The 17,666-nt window shown below is 39.7% G+C and overlaps 2 protein-coding genes across 7 annotated transcripts in view; one reads left to right on the forward strand and one right to left on the reverse strand.

Annotated features, from left to right (window-relative positions):
- Nucleotides 1-3,648, forward strand: part of oxr1a (oxidation resistance 1a) — a 177,728-nt gene extending 174,080 nt beyond the window's left edge. For all 6 annotated transcript variants that reach the window (XM_079503025.1, XM_079503027.1, XM_079503024.1 and 3 more), the window contains 2 exons: nucleotides 1,052-1,125; nucleotides 1,560-3,648. In XM_079503025.1, the coding sequence (XP_079359151.1) occupies nucleotides 1,052-1,125; nucleotides 1,560-1,695 (210 nt within the window). In that variant the 3' untranslated portion in view covers nucleotides 1,696-3,648. The remainder of the gene's footprint in view (nucleotides 1-1,051; nucleotides 1,126-1,559) is intronic.
- A 2,083-nt stretch (nucleotides 3,649-5,731) lies between these two features.
- sqlea (squalene epoxidase a) lies at nucleotides 5,732-15,465 on the reverse strand. The gene is made up of 11 exons (XM_079503133.1): nucleotides 15,034-15,465; nucleotides 14,597-14,858; nucleotides 14,009-14,186; nucleotides 13,748-13,844; nucleotides 11,455-11,568; nucleotides 11,192-11,363; nucleotides 9,451-9,546; nucleotides 8,751-8,893; nucleotides 7,583-7,679; nucleotides 7,090-7,177; nucleotides 5,732-6,884 (listed from the first exon to the last, which is right to left on the reverse strand). The coding sequence occupies exons 1-11, from the start codon at nucleotides 15,307-15,309 to the stop codon at nucleotides 6,692-6,694; spliced, it is 1,716 nt and encodes a 571-aa protein (XP_079359259.1). The 5' UTR covers nucleotides 15,310-15,465; the 3' UTR covers nucleotides 5,732-6,691.
- Nucleotides 15,466-17,666: the final 2,201 nt, after the last annotated feature.

Genomic DNA, 17,666 nt, shown 5'->3' on the forward strand with positions numbered 1-17,666 from the left:
TAGAGAAGTGAATTTAACTGTTGCGAGGTCATTTATACATTCATTGTATCCATGAGGCCGATTTAGGCAAAACACATTTCTGTAGATAACTCGTACACATTTTATCCATACATCACACATTTCGGTATACACTATCTCCATAGTCATGTGATCAACACAGATCTGCACAATTTCCCATCTTCCATCCTGATTGGCTAAGATTGGCTTCCAAAACTCACATGATTGGTCCGTTTCAAACAAAATGCCACAAATCACAAACACAGTGTCCAATTTCCATGAAATTATACACGCACATTTCCACTAGGCCGAGGACGACATGCCACTATTTTTTCCCCAAATCAGCCTCAAGGTGGCGCTATAACAGGACAATTCCTGTTTTTACCTATAACTGCATCGACAACTTATGTATGCGCACTCCCTAGAGGCCATGGAAAAACATTTTCCCTGCATCCCTCCACATCTGCCGGTTATAGCGCCACCATGAGGCCGATTTCTGCAAAACACATTGTTTGTGTTAGTCGCACAGATTTCATCCAAATCTCACGCACATCGGTACACATGATCTCTGTAGTCATGTGATCAAGACGAGCCTGTTGGATTTCTCAGATTCTACACTGATTAGCTAAGATTGCCTTCCAAAGTTTTCAGGAGTAGCCCGTCCTGTTCATCCAGAATTCTATCCTCAGAGATGCTATGAGTGATCTGGCTCTGTATTTCCTCAACAAAACGAAGAAAATCGTTGCAACAAACAAACAAACAAAAAAACATGTTTATATTACTCCTAAACATTTTGCCAAACATCACACACACTCCTATCCTCCTGGTGGAGACCTGTGTCCAGAAGGGCACTTTTTCTAGTCTGATATTATTTCACTTTTATTGCACTTTTTTGTATACTTGGCAATTGGCATAGGCACGTTTCAGGTTTCTCTTGACATGCTGTCATTGGAACATGCCTTGTCAGAGGGAATACAGTATCAGATTCTCCAAACAATGGCTATGTTATGCAAGTTGTTCTACATTGTGCTCTGCTTCTGCTGTCACCCTACAGGTGTACAAATGGACAGGTGACAATATGTTCTTCATGAAAGGAGATATGGACTCCTTAGCTTTTGGAGGAGGAAGGTGAGTAGCTTCTGTTTTTGATTAATCCAATTAAAATGCTCTTACTGTATAGTCGACCTAAATCAGATGACTATTTCACTTAACGCATTTTGGGCGGGAACCCCTTTTGGTGTTTTAAACATGTTATAATTTAGCTATTGAAAAATAGCAGATCTATAAGCTCATAGCGCGCCACCAAGTGCTTGTAGGTCTGCTATTTTTGAAAAATCGTGAAAATATTTATTTCAGAAAACTGGAGGATTTAGAATATTTTTTTTTAATTTTGATGTCAGGCCTAAATAAGTTAAATGAAACTGACTAACTAGCTCCCTCTGGCCTTCACAATAGCACAGAAGTCTGTTTGGTTTCCAGGTAAAATCATTGTTAGTCCTCGACCTGGGATGAATGCTTTGAAGCACCGTGATTTAGCTGGACTTGTTTTTCTCCCCCCCTAGTGGTGAGTTTGGCCTGTGGCTGGACGGAGACCTGTACCACGGCAGGAGTCATTCCTGTAAAACCTTCGGGAACCCCACTCTCTCCAAGAATGAGGATTTCTATGTACAGGACATAGAGATCTGGGCTTTTGAATAACAAAACACCACACCACAGGGGAAAAAAGACCTGAAAAGGATAAAGGAGGAGTCATACTCCTTAGAACAGTGGCAACGTCCCAAACCTATAACTGCACATCACCAAGGCTCCCCAGGCCGGGAGCCAGCTATCGGATGCTTGTTGTGCATTAAACTACTGCAGTTATTACGGAGCTTTTTTCTTTGTGAAAAATTACCTTTGTGTGTATCTTGTTACAGCCTTGTGCAGCGTCTTTGCAGAGTAGGGGGAACTGTGTACAAATCAGGGTTAAACAAATAAGAGACCAGTGGTTGTATTAAGGATGGAGAGACGTAAGGGATCGCTAGCGCTTGAAGAAGGAACGACCGTCGGAGCCACTCTCACCAGAGATGTGATGAAGATGATGGCAGCTCAGGTTTGGTACTGCCGTGAGAAGAGAGAACTGCCCTTTTAGTCAGATGCTGAGTCTGAGCTTTACAGAAACTCAAGGATTCCCCTACCCCCTCTGTAAGCCCCCAGAACTTTGTTCAGTCAGTAGGATGTTACTCACTGTATGTGCTGTTGGCCTTGACGGGAGAGACCCAGATAATGAAAAGAAAGGGAAAAGAAAAACAACCTAACAAAACAAAAGTAAAACACATTCCACTGCGCCCAAATCGGCTGATGGCGGCGGAGTGTCGACAACAACATTTGTACCGATTTGTGGTGAAAAACGCAAACACAAAAGGCGGCAGCGGCAGGAGACGATTACACTCAACTCCGAGTAAGAGGTGGTGGTTTGCAAAAAGAGTCTTTTGTTACAGACTAGTACATCTTGGGTTGGCCGAGGCTAAACTATAGAGTATCGTGTGTTGTAGTCCTCCTGTTGTTCACCGTCATAGCACACCATCAACAAAGCACATAGCTATAATCAGAATACCCATCGTTGTAATGTTCTGTTCAGTGGGTGTACGTGTGAGTCCAGCTAACACCAGCCTCTGTCAGGAAGCTGTGTGTACTGTTCGTAGACAGTAACGTGTTGCAATAGATTTGTGGAATATGCAAATTACTGTCCTGTGACCTCAAATAATGCAGGTTGTGGCACTTTGCCACTTCGTGTTCCTCTTTACAGAGAGAAACTTGTAAAGCTTTTACGTCTTGATACACAATTGCTTTTCTGGATATAATTAGAAAAGCCTGAGACGTGGTTAACCGTTTTACATGCATATATGACAATTATATATTGATATAATATGATTATATATGGAGTTATATAATTATATATATATGGCTGTTGTGTGACAGTGATCTATTTGTGCTGATATTTCAGCGGTTACAAATATTATGTATATTACCCTGTAAATTAATGTTAAAATAGTAGATTTGTTCCTCTATATATATATAAATACATATACTATATATAGATATATACACATAACGTGTGGATTGGTGGGTTGCTTCTAGCACTTTAATCTGGTGTAAAAGCGTTGAGGCCAGGTTCTTAGATTCTATTAGCAGTAGCTGTACAGTACTTTTTGTTTAGATTATAAAGATGTTAACTGTCAGTAGAAAGCTTGCTGCTAACAATATCAATAAGGGTATGCCCTAATGCTCTGTGTCCAAAAGGACTATTTCTTTGTGTGGGAGGAGAGGGGGGGGAGACGTGGGTTGAATGTTCCAAAAAAAAGAAAAAACAAAAAAGTGGGGAAAAAAGACTAATACAATCCCAGAGCACCATTTCTCTCCTTGTGTGGCTGTTTGGTAAGTCTTTGTTGGATAGGTGCTCTATCTAACATTTGACAGAGGGTGGATGATGAAAGTTTGTAAATAATCCTCTCCCAGCAGCCCCCCACCCCCCTTTCTGGTCTTCCACACCAGTATTTGTGTCCTTGTGGAGTCACAAAGAATAATATGGATAATTCCTCCAATTATTTCACCAGAATACAATGTATCAGTTATGTATAAATAACAATAAAGCTGAATAAATTGTTGTAACCAGGGATATGCCTGTATTTGTGATGCTTTTACTTTTATTTGTAAATCATTTCTCATGTTTCCAACTGCTGATCATGATGCCAAGTATAATAGTCCCAGGTCCCATGATACTCGCAATAGAAATGACCGCTAGGTGTTTTTATTTTAATTGTGGGTGTTTGATTTACAGGTAGTTGTTACCGTGTGCCAACATGCACAGCTCCTGTACAGTTAACATTACATCCTGTTGCATTTACCTGTCAAAATGTCTGCTGTGGTTCCATTAATTCAAAGATGTGTGAATGTTAAACCAGATAGAAAAGACCTGTTAGGGTTTTTCCTTGCAAAATTCCCACTGAGACCCCTTAGAATTTAGATTGATGGAATAAATGAGTCATTGTCATTCTACAATATGTTCTCCTCAATTTCAGGGCTGAAACACAGCAATTTAAGTTTTGTCTGTAAATGCATGATTTGCCTTTGCAAAACAAGAAAGATGGCTTTCAATCCTTTCATTAGTAGTGTGCTCCATCTAGTGGCCATTTCTTGTCCATGTACTTGCATCTTTTTATGAGCTTGTAGATCAACTATTGTAGGTGTTTGATTCATTTCATACGCAATTAAGTATATATACAGTAACTCAGGCTATATATATCTATATATATATATACACACACACACATACATACATATGCATCCAGAGACCCAGGCATGTCCAGTAGAATGAAACATTGAGGAGGGCACAGGTCTAATCTTTCAGTATGTCACTGAGTATAACCCACTTCCCTGGTTCAAAAGAAAGATGACAAACAAATCATGGTAAAAGAAGAGATGATATTCAGTGTTATAATCCAGTGGTTCCCAAACCTTTTAACTCGAGAGCCAAAATATATATTTGGTATCGCCCCAGGCCAGGACCAAAACTTACAAAAGTACATGAATTAATCACTGAAACCGTATTCAATAGTGAATATAGACTATAAGCTTGTGAGCTTTTTTTAATGTCAGAAATTACTTTGAAAAAAGTATTAAAAATGTAACAAACAAATATTTACTCAGAAGTCACGACCCACAAAAATGTCTGCGTGACCCAAAGATTGTCCCTGGCCCGTTGTTTGGGAAACACTGTTCTAATCTACTGTAACAGTGTAGTGGACCCAGCAGGACATAAAAAAGGTGAAGCTCGACTGATGAGTTGACCATTTAATTTGTTGACTCAACGTGAATTGTGCAAACTAGAACAAAAAGGATACAATACATAAATTAATAAACATCATTGCAATAATAAACCTGTAGCCTGGGCAGCATTCCTTTTCGGGTTTATGATCCGGTCTTGAGCAGATGATATCCGTTGGTGCAAGTAATAAGTGACAACGTTTTGATGTTTAAGTTACATCTTCGTCAGGTCAGATGTAACTTAAACATTGAAACGTCACTTTTTACTTGCACCCTGTTATTAAACTAAGGGCCTAAATTGTCTGAGCTGCTCCAGTGCATTCTTTTCACATGTAACCTAACCTGTCCTGCTTCTGAGATGCACCAGACTGGCCTGCCATAGGCTAGAGGTTGGAACTCCCTTCTACATAAATCCAACGGTTTCTGAAAAGATTTTCCAATATATTGGTTTATTTCCAACAACATATCTCTGCTGTCGGGAAGAAACCACCTAACTCCAGTCCAAAATGTTAATTTTTCAGGAAATGAAAAATATATTTTTTCAGGAAATGAAGAAAACTTTATATTTTGAAAACAAATAAATACTAACTCAAAGTTGTGACTTTATATAGTCAATTACTTGCATGAGAGGGGGAGAGGTGGTGGAGTTAGTTGCTTTAGCAGACAGTTGGAGGGTCCAATGGAGTTGAGGTTTTGTCCAAAGCGTTTTTACTACTTTCCATTGGTTCAATATTTTCGAAACAACACACAGACATAAAGGGTGTTCAACTGATTTATGCAAAACAAAATGGTGTTAGGTTTCCTCCCGACAGCAACAATACTGTATGGCTTATTTCTGAAATCACATGGTGTATCTTTATTATATTTTATATGGCTTATTAATGATATCGTGTAATGATCTTTAAAAAATAGCAAAATACAATTTTATAAAAACAAATTTATTAAACATCAAAATATCAATCAACATCAATCAATGAACAGCACAAATTTACAACAGTAAAGACTGAGATAATCCAGTTCCTATGAGTGTCAACTCAGAGGAGGAACAGCCGAGCTTCATTCACTGGCTTTGTGTAGCTAGGTTAGGGTTACCTCTCAGCTAAGGTGTTAATTAGTATATAATACCGCCAATCAAAAACATATTGCAGACATGAATGTATTTTACTGACATTTCATAATGTATTAGCCAAAAATACAAGAGCAATCCTGTCTACGATTAGCCTTGTGACATTACCTCCATGACAAACAAGTTTTATAGGTTAGAAGCGGTCACTAAACATTGTTACAATACATGAGGTACACTCATTGGAAGGCAGAAGTACAAGTACAAGTTTTATAAAAAAGGACATTTGAAAGACATGAGGGACACCCTACTAAAACAATGGGTGCTTCAGGTATTGCGTTTTGATATAAATTACAACTACTTATTCCCTTGCAGATTAAATCAATCATAATATATGGGCACCGTTATGACCATGTCATAAATGTGATCATACCCTACTACAGGGTAACAATTTCATCAATCAAAAGGACAGGAAGGCATTCAGCTGGGCTTTCAGACTTGTAGATTGGCTATTTTCAAAGATGTTTGAATAAGGCTTAAGTGGTTAATATATTTAACCAAGGCATCTTCTCTTATGACATGTCAAAACTAATAGAAGACAGGAGTATACAATACAAAATACTGTACTGGCAGTACAGCAGCACTGGCTTTTCAGTGGATGTCCATAATAATGAATGCTGTTGCCAAACTCTACATTTCCATGTTTGATTTGGTCTGTGTTGTCAGTTTACTGTGAGGCTGTTGGTTCCGAATCTGTACAGACTGACAGGGAGATGACTTCAAAGTAACTGTTCATGTCCATCTGGATCTCTCAAGGAGCACTTCTCAGTACACCAGGTACTTGAATTCAGAGTAGATGAGAGGAAGCATGACTGTGCAAGCACGGTACAGGATGGCTCCACTCTTAAATAAGGCTCTGGGTTTGTTGCTCCAGGACTCTGACTTGAAGTTGAAGTAAATAGCAAACAAGGCCACAGCAAAGAAGTGTCCAATAAGAGTCATTGGTTTGGGTGAAAGCCTGGAGAAGGTAAAAACATTCATTAAACTTTTGATGCAAATAACTGTTAATGAAACTCAAACTTTCAATCAGAACATTATGCCATGGTAGTGGCGTGGGAGAACCGAAGCAGGTATTGGTGGTTTATGCGTTTAAATTAAGTATTTATCACAGTAATATGTTTCTTATATCAGAATTAATGAGGACATAGTTTTGTGGTGCTTACACTGACAGAAGCCCAATAGGCCCATTAATGCACTCTCCACCAAGCTTGAAGTACTGGAAGCAGGCTTTTCTGAGCTCATGAAGTGAATCTGGAGAAAAAACAGACAAAATAACTAATACCTTTTTGCTGCAATTTAAATATTTTTCAAATATCTTATTGTTAGTAATTCATTGTACACAGTAGGTTCAGCCAGGTCATACCAAAGACTATAAAGATGGGACCTCCCTGTCTGGCACTGATCAGCTTAAAGTAATTCCCTTAAATACTAGCGTCATGTCCAGGGGATGTACTTGTATTTGCCGCCTCACGCTATAAAAACAGGAGATACGGTAGGCTCCTGCCCCTAGGGGCCATATGAGACAACTTACTACTGTTGCTAAAGATACACTTTCACTTTTGCTATCTATTAATTACCGACAAAAATAGTTAATTTATCTTCACAATAAAATCTAAAAACCTGTGATAATCACGTTTAATGTAAGACGAGACTCACCGTCAGTGGCTGCAAACAGCTCATACAGAGCTTGGGCCAACACATTCACCACAAAGGAATGTGATGACTTGCGTTCCCAGTGGAATTTTTTCTTTGCCTATTGAGGAAAAAAGAAAAATGCTCAGTGTAATATCACACATTATTTCCACAGACACTCACTTAGAACAAGCTGGATAACATGCAAATGTGACACAGAACGGTCAGAAAGATCAGCTGTTTATTTCATAATTTCAGTATCTACTATACAGTAGTATATACTTAAGTTGTTAATAAAATGTCACCCCCGCTTTGGATAAAGGCACAATATCATTTAACATTTATTACACCTTGTTTTATTATATCTTATTTCATTTTTGAGGGGCGCAAGCCCCTGCTATATCCAGCTTTGAGGGTTTGTGTAAACACAAACATTGTTTTGCTACCATTTCCTATGGTCCCATACACACATGTTACGTGTCTTGTCGGTGTTTAATGGCCGCCATAATGCATTTCCAATGGGAGTCACATGGTTTGACCAAACAAAATGTTTGGTCAAACCATTTGACTCCCATTGGAAATGCATTATGGCAGTAATTAAACACAGACAAGACACAGAACATGTGTTTGATATGTATGTATGGGGCCTATGACTAGTTTTGAGTGTTTGTGTAAACAAAAACATTGTGTAAACACAAACAAAAATGACAAAAGTGAGGACGCAAATTATGATTGGCCAGAATGAGATGATGTATGATGATAAGAGTGCCTCTCACTTCATACGGGTGTGATTATATATATATATATATTATATGCAAAGCATGTCACATCATTTCACTGCATATAATAGACAGCTGTCAACTACAAGGTGAAGGGCCAAAACCACTTTGACTGAAACGTGCAGTCAAATCAGCTGTGCCTGATTAGAATCAGCTAGGAGCAGTGAACTAGTGTGTGTGATCAAGTCCATGTCAAACTAGAAAGATGCGTTCCAGATAAAGAGCGCTGCTTTCTGTCCCCTGATTGCACCGCAACCTGTCTGAGCTAAATAAACTTTGAAGCTTGAGCCACACCCGTTTTAAGATATAAATCCCCAGCAACTCCAGCTCTGACATGCAACACTTGACATCTCTTGTAGTCTTTAATAACTGCTACAACAATATTATCTACTCTCTAAGAACTCTGTGAATACCTGCAGCATGGCACTATCGTCGTAGAGCTCTGGAATGTTAGTTAGCAGGCTCCTCCAGATGCGCACGTCATTGAGGGCCACACTCATGCCTCCTCCTGTCAGCGGGTGCCTCATGTTGTAGGCGTCTCCCAGGAGAAGTACACCTGGAAAACGCAGGTTGCCGTGTTAAGCCTGATTTATACTTTGTCATTATGATTGTGTCCCTCGCAAAAATAGTAGCTCTACAAGCTTACAATGTATTGTGAGTCATTATGTCAAAATACGTAGTATAATTTAAACAATACCGTCTGCAGCACTGTTCAGGTTGAACTTGTTAAAATATTTGTAAAGAATAATTATAATCTTTTTGTCTGCTTATAAAAACAAATACTGCTGTATTACTGATTAAGTAAATGTCATCTCTGCTCACCAGTGTGTGCTAACTACTGTAACACTACACCCACACAAAGCTGTTTTCAGTGCTTTCAAATATTTCTAACAATTTAAATGTGTACAGTGTCTTACAGAATATGACAAAGACTAGATCCCATATTAGACTGGATATATACACTTCTTTTCAACAATCTGTATACTATTAAAGTTCAATGATGTAGTGATCAATGATCATGCAATACATAATTTAATGCGTGCAAGCCGTGCATACATATCTATTCATATATCTCAAAATGTCATTCAATAGTAGTATAGTATGTTCTTCTACCTGGCTTGTTGACCGGTGAGGGTGGGAGGAAGCTAGCAGGCATAGACCTGAGACGATCATTTTGTAGTGCCACCATGAAATGTTCTTTTATGTGTTCTGATGGTAAAGATGTAGAGAGACAAAGACAGAGGGCGAGAAACCACAGACAGGTTAACCATTCCGCTATTCAACAGGGGATAAATATGTTTCAGAGCATGAATTCATTGACACGCCTGACATAGAAATTTAAAAAATGTCTTCTAAAGCATGACAGTTTTCTGAAAAACCCATGTTTCTATGTCAACATTTTCATGTCAAGGACTCCCAAAATAATCTGTAATTGGCCCCGGACCCCAATCTCAAAATATGTTGTTCCATCCAGGGAACAACCTCCCCCCCGAAAGCAAAGATTTGAGTTAGAAACGTTCATTCTGAAAGAATATATTCAAAGATTTGCGCCACATTTTTATGATTTTACAAAAATAGCAGACCTACAAGCTCATAGCTCATGGTGCGATATGAGCTTGTAGATCTGCTATTTTTCAATAGCTAAAGTATAACATAATGCTTAAAACACCAAAAGCCGGGGTTCCCGCCCAAAATGGGTTAAGATGATGACTGACTGATATTTCTATATAAGTATAAATGCACCAAGTCTCTGTGTGTGCGTGTGTATGTCTCTGTGTGTGCACAGAGTCTCTGTGTGTGCGTGTGTATGTCTGAAATCCACATAACTCGAGAACTGTTCGCCACACCGACTTCAAATTTGACAGTGGCTATTTTTTTCTTCTTTTTTTCCGTTACACCCAGAGGTAGAAAATTCTAGTTTATATCCTTCGTTTCTCTACTGTTGTGTCATTTTAGTTGAGCTATGAAAAAACAGATTTTTAATAAAAACCTGAATAAAGGGTATCTTTGAAAAACAAAGAAGGGTCCCGCACACTGTCAGAAAACTTGCCAGAAATGTTGCTCTTTAGTTAAAGAGATCTGCAAAATCCGCAAATTTTGCTGTGTGATTGTTGCACCAGGATGTCATTCAGGTTTTTATTTTTAGCAAAAGGCCGATGCACACCTCAAGGCTATTGACAGGTGCGTAGGGCAATAAAGCATACTTAAAAGGGTATCTTTGAAAAACAAAGGCACACTGTCAGAAAACTTGCCAGAAATGTTGCTCTTTAGTTAAAGAGCAACATTTCTGGCAAGTTTTTGAAGTATTTTTGAAGTATGCTTTATTGCCCTACGCACCTGTCAATAGCCTTGAGGTGTGCATCGGCCTTTTGCTAAAAATAAAAACCTGAATGACATCCTGGTGCAACAATCACACAGCAAAATGTGCGGATTATGCAGATTTTAGTAACAACTCCAACTCGTCTCAAACTCTCTGAGCATTTTTCGGGTCGGGTAAGTAACTTTACAGAAATAATCTCTAAAAGAGATTATTTTTTATCTGATTTTGAGCGTTTGAATCTGATCTCTGCTGAATGTCATCCCCTCTACGACTCTTCTACACAGTAAAATCCTCCGTATTAATACACACAATATGCACAATATAGTACGTGCAACAAATTGACTCCATTACTATTTCAGAACATGTGCATGGAGGGCTCACAGTATCTGCTTTTCTTCTGTATCTTGTCCTTCCTGGCGCATAGTACACATGCAGTAAATTCCACGCATGTGTGTCTGGTGTATCCCCAGAATTAGGGTTAGTTATCATTTACATGGTTTTCCATGAGTATACAGAAGGTTTTATCTCTTTTACCTGGCAGCTGAGGGTACACCTTCTCAGCCATGTATTCAGTGAGGTTTCGTGGCATCTCCCCCCTGATGTCCACTAATACTCTGGTGTCAGAGGAAGATATTTGGTAGATAAGAACAGGGCTGGGGTTGGCCAAGACCAATTCAGCATGGTGGGCTTTGAACTGGGGAGCATCCTGGGGGCAAAATAACAGAAGATGTGGTGTGCATGTCTCTAGGCGATGTTCATCAAAAAATTACAATACTTTGAACAAAACACAGGTTTACCTTCATGAGGCATCCAACAAAGTGGGAAGATGTCTGAGCCTTTCCAGCCACAAGGCTCTTTCTGAATTTGGAGAAACAGCCATCAGCCACCACAGTGAGCGCAGCATGGATTTTCTAAAGAGGGAAAACATGGCCAAGAACTTATGTCAATCAACTACAACTGTTTACTTCTTGCCTGGAGAGGTCCATCATGAGTTACTACTACAAAATAAGATGCCACCTGGTAGAGGAGACATGCTGATCACTAAGGACGTTCACCCAGAGCGAGGCATAGCCATTCAGGCTATCAGGCAAGAACTTATGTCAATCAACTACAACTGTTTACTTCTTGCCTGGAGAGGTCCATCATGAGTTACTACTTACTACTACAAAATAAGATGCCACCTGGTAGAGGAGACATGCTGATCACTAAGGACGTTCACCCAGAGCGAGGCATAGCCATTCAGGCTATCAGGCCACACTGACCACTGTGAATCCCTCAAATAGAGGGATGCTGACTGCATAATGTCTGGTAGTGGGGGATTGCGTTCTGCTCTCCCCTTTATTTGTTTGGCCGGCCATAGCTGAATGGGTGGGAATCAGAAGGTCCCTGGTTTGCTCCGGTCCAATATGAGAACCCATCGTCAAAAAATAAAGGAAAAACAGCGCCCTCTTTTCCTTTTGACGGAGTCAACAGTCTGTCTCAAGAGACTAGCCGGTTTAATGCATGTGTTGAATTCTCCCCGAGTTGAATTAAGCACTACCGTAAGTGCTCCCTGGGCTCTGTATTAATAGCATGAACATCTAGTGCTCCTAATAGTGAAGATGGGTAGATGGAGATGCAGTAGTAATTTTGCAAATGTGCAAACATACTGTGACAGAAATTCCCCTTTTCCCATTTTCACTCTGGTTCTCTCCAGGAAAGTTTGCTTCAGCTACAACATAAACAGATCACATTTTGAGAGTATATTTACAATATAGTTCTACACTAGCATTTGGGACGTAAGAGCGATGTAATTATGAGATCATTTGTAGATATAGAGCAGGTGCGCTTTCATTAAATGCTACTTGAGCGGTGGGTGCTCAGCTACAGAAACAACGAATTGAAAAATAACCACTGTGGCACTCCTAAAATAAAAGATGCAATACATATAGGCTCAAATGCAAAATCTTTTATTCTGGCTAACGAGTTTGGGCCATTAGCCTTCCTCAGAGCAGATAAAAAGTGAATGGTAATCGCCCACTTCCCCTTCTCACACTCACTGGATTAGGGACACCTTGTACTGTGTAAAACTGGAGAAGATTAGACACTCCTTAAATGGTTCTTCCGATAAATTTGGGAGGATATGGGGTCCATTCTTTCAATTCATTCAGAATTTGAATCCGTCTCTGCTTGAGGATGTGTGAGGTCTGCTGGACTTTTGATTTAAAAGTAGCCTATACTGTGATTGGATTGCTGTGATGTAATGCGGATTATAGATGTATCGTGTACTTATGATTGTTTATAGGATGTTGTGTACTGTTTTTGTCTGCCTTTTTATTTTTCAACTTTTATTGATCCTGTATTTAAAGGGGAAAACCACCCATTTTCAACATTTTACTATGTCATTAATACACCTTAGAGCTGTTGTGTGGAAATAATAAAAAAGTCCCCCCATTCTGTGTTTCCTAGAAATGTAATTATGAAAAAAATCATTAACATGGTGAAACGCATCTTGATGACATCATCAAGATGTGTTTCACCATGTTAATGATTTTTTTCAGACCTCTAGATTATTTAGACTTTGTATTATTTCCACACAACAGCTCTAAGGTACATTAATGACATAGTAAAATGTTGAAAATGAGTGGAATGCTCCTTTAAGGTTTGTTTGTCTTGTTTTCTGTTGTCTTTTTTCTTTGGGGTGAAAATTCAATGTCTTTATTCTTGTACGTTATACTTGTGGGGTTTATTAAGAGAAGCTGTTAATGCCACCATTTATTATTTTCCAACTCCAGTATTTCAATAATGCTTCTGTGAAAAAAACAATAAACATGCTGGGTATACGCCCCTCTTTTTGTACGTTCACATAATCATCACACATAAACCTGTGTTGAGGAGGCCCATTACTTAAATCAGTAGTATCAATTCACAATCACAGACATTAGAAACATTTTCAACAACATCACAGAGTAACCTACACACGGTCAGATTAATGTAGAACCATAGCAGCACATATATTTGAGAACTGCCAGTATTTTCCACTTTGGTGGTTATTTTTCAACTTAAGTAATGAGATAGTTCTATGTCATGCTACTAGTTTCCTCCACTCACTTTGATGTCTCCAGTTTCCTTATCCTTGTATTGGACTCCGGTCACACAACCATCCACCTCCTCCAAGCTGGCCACGGTGCCTTCTATTATTGTGACACTAGTCGGGAGTAAAGCGCTAGTCAGGGATATTGAAGGTTTACAAAGGGTAACAACAAATGTCTAATTGGAATGTTTGACCATTACATACAGGGATTTCTGTCCACAAACCAACCAAGTTGGTGAAGGAAGCCAGCTGTCTCATGTATTTGGCATTGCACTTACTTTGGTTCTGCTAGAGCAGCTCCCCTCAGTCCCATGATAAAGCGTCCATGATGGAAGGCCCGTCCACACTGGATGTGTTTGTCTTCCTGAGGGTAGGGAATCTCTACCTCTGTGCTGCTCTCCATGTCATGGATCACGTAGCCGTGCACTGTGTGGGCATCCAGGCCCTCCACTGAACCTGAATGAAACACCAGCGTCACAAATGTTCATTCAGAAAACATTGAGGTTGAGGCATAAATTATAGAAAATACACATTATACAAACATTGTAAAGATTACTGTGGGCATTTAACATTCACGTTAATATTTTAGATTTTACTACATTGCATATAGCATTGTGACAAGAACATTTATCTCTGTATTTAGGTTTTGGGTGGTTTATGTTCCTGGCAGAGAAACAAAAAATAAAAATTGGAAAACAATGGGGAACTTTAATCAGTACTGGGTAAATTAAAGTTCAATCTAATATCAAAGTATGATTAAAATTATATGGACACCATTAGTCCCTGAAATGGAAACGAGTCTCGTCAATATTGAACAAACCTTTCACATGACAGTGTTATATAAGCAGGAGTCTCACATTACTAACCTTCCAGCCCCAGTGCTTTGAGGGCTAGATATCCTCCTGGCTGCAGTAGCTCCCCTACTATCCTGTCAGGCTCTCTCATGTCCCTTTCCACGACCGTCACCCTTCTACCATCCCGGGCCAGCACAGTGGCCATAGCCGACCCCAGAACCCCTGCCCCAATTATCACCACATCAGGTTCAGCTTCAACAGAGGCGGCATCTTCCTGGTTTGTCCCTGTGGCCGAGCTGTCTTGTACATTAACCCTCTTTCTCCTGCCTCGGCTCTGGAGAGAGGAAATAAAGAGGTGGATATTTTTTTGTGTTACTTCCATCAATGATTGTTGCTTTTGATTAGTTGATCAAACATATTTTTCAATTCAAAATAAATAACAAAAAAACAAAACATATTTAGTCTTTTATCTATGATCTCTCTGGGTTAGGCATTATAAAACATCTTACCTTTGTAGTAGTACTCTTATCATTGTTGCTCTCAGTTGAAGTTTGTGGAATAACCTTATTGATAATAGGTAAGGATGATAGAAGCTCCAGTGGTAAATTGAGCACCTGTGATATTCTGAGCGACTGCGCATGAAAATAGTTGATATATGATAGTAGCAAACAAACGGTAAGAAATACTGCTGTAGCCATTACAAGCTCTTTGTGAGCAAAAGTGAAGACACTGTCGGATTTTTTGTAAAGGTATGTGAAACTTGCTATTCCCAGGAAAGTCCACATCTTTAATTTATTTTGAATAAGCAAAAACTGGGGTAAAATGAATACGAATAAATATGTATCTAGTCTATACTACAACATGAAAACGAAAATAAATAAATCCAAATTCGTGAAGAGGCAGATCATTAAAATCCCATTGTTTTCCCTCGTCCCCCAAGGTAGCCTGATGAGAGAAAACAAATCAGATGACCAAAAGCAAAATGTTTTAGCTTTTGTCTTCTTAATCCATAATTTAGACCGGTGAGACCGACGGTAGAGGATGCTGAATATATTATGCTAATGAGAGACACGGGGAACTTCTGATTCGGTAATTTCGCAGCCCTCCTTTCCTACACATTGACCGTCCAATCATGAGCGACATGTTGGTGAGCAGAGCTCACGCTATACGCTCATAGGACACCTCTAGCGGCACCGGGCCATCCCTCAGCCGCTGGTTGGATGGCTGGCTGGCAGACAGCTAGTATGATGTGATGTCACTGGAAAACTTAGCCATGTCATCCATCCCACCCATAGACAATAGACATCCATGCATCATCCGTCCGTCTCGCATCGGTCGAGGTAGTCGATACTTGTTGTAATATAAATACGGGACCCTCGTCTGGGTTGACAGACAGGTAGTGTGTGCAGGCTGGGTGGTGTGTGACAATCCTGTTGAAGTATTACTTTGGTACGGCGACTGCGGCGGCGGCCGGCGGGTACCCGGGAGAACAAATTAACGAGACACGAGACAGTATCACGCTAAGGTTCACAAAGTTTATTACACAAACATGAAACATATATAGTGCTGGATCATAATGACGTAACAATAAGATATGAGACAGAAGAACGTGCCTACTGCAGCAAGGCTGACCTTGCTGTCGCCTAGATGTCTCTCGTAGCCTATCTATAAAGAATGCTACAGTACCGGCAGTACACAATACATATCAAGTACACTGTATCTCAAGTTCAAGTACATAGACTAAGATGTACTGTGCATGGGCTAATATCACAACAATACTTAATCAACACAAATGTGGGGTACTTTTACTTTACTTGAAATGTACATTTCCTTCATATTTTGATGCCAATACTTGTGTAGGCTACTTCGCCTACACTACTGCGGGGTAGTACCGCGGTAGTATATAGGCTACTTTCTTCCACCACCACTTTGTGTGTTGTCGCAATGACATAATAAAGCTACCTATGATCTATTCTAGACCTAGCCCGGAAAGTCCGTCGCACGATGAATTGTAACCGATGCTGTAAGACAAACGACACAATTTAGAGTTCTCTGGCTCTGAGTCTGAAGTCCTGAAATAAGCGATGCCTCATCAGTCGGACTCGTCATATTACTATACATAAAACCAGAGCCATCTAATAGAAGAGTTACGATATTGAGGGGGCGGAAACCGAGCGCTCGAGCGCTGTTCATGCAGCCTGAACTGAGACAAGCTGGAGTTGGAAATGGACATTGTTTTCAACGAGGGCGGCGCAAATAAGAGCTATTTTAGGCATGTGTGCAACATGCCAACTGTGTTAAAGTATTGTACAGTAACAACTAAAGTCTCTGTAATGTTTATGTTGTACTATTACTACAAAACAATCTAAAATAAATGGATTTAAGATCATTAAAGCTGGGCTGTTGCCTGAGTCCAATGCATTTCTGCCTACTTCCGGTCCAGGACTTGTCCCAGTTGGTTGTCCCCATAGAGTATATATATAAGGTTGTCCCCTAGAGTGTGTGTGTGTGTGTGTGTGTGTGTGTGTGTGTGTGTGTGTGTGTGTGTGTGTGTGTGTATATATATATATATATATATATATATATATATATATATATATATATATATATATATATATATAGTTAAATTAATTTAGTCCCTTGTTTGTGCCGAATCTGGGTTGCACATGGTTTGTTGAACTCCCTCTGGTGTTGTGGACAGGGTGTGGACTTCGTTTAGACAGGTACATGGGTAAGCCTGTCAATGTGGGCAGGGGTGAGGTGGGTTCGGTGAGTGGGGCCAAGTAGTAGCCTGACCAGTTTATTTTGGGAAGTTTGGATCTTGTTTTAAGGGCCTTAGAGGTGCTGTGATACCAGGAGGTGCATGCATAGTCGAAGAATTTAAGAAACCTTGTATCCTGTTGGGTCTTCAAGGTGTTTTTGTTGACCAGTGAGGAGATCCTGTATAGGAATCTTGTTCTTTCGATTTGCCTCCAGGATGGAACCTAGGTAGGTAATTTCATATTTTCGTGTGATCACTCACTTTAACCAAGAATCTGCCTTGCTGGGATTACTATTTGATCCAAATAGAATGGATTCAGTTTTTCCCAGGTGTAAAGATAGTTTGTTATCAGCGAGCCAGGTGCAGATTCTACCGAGTTCA

The sequence above is a fragment of the Electrona antarctica genome (genome assembly GCF_951216825.1).
Source record: "Electrona antarctica genome assembly, chromosome: 6".
NCBI classification, from domain to species: Eukaryota; Metazoa; Chordata; class Actinopteri; order Myctophiformes; family Myctophidae; genus Electrona; species Electrona antarctica.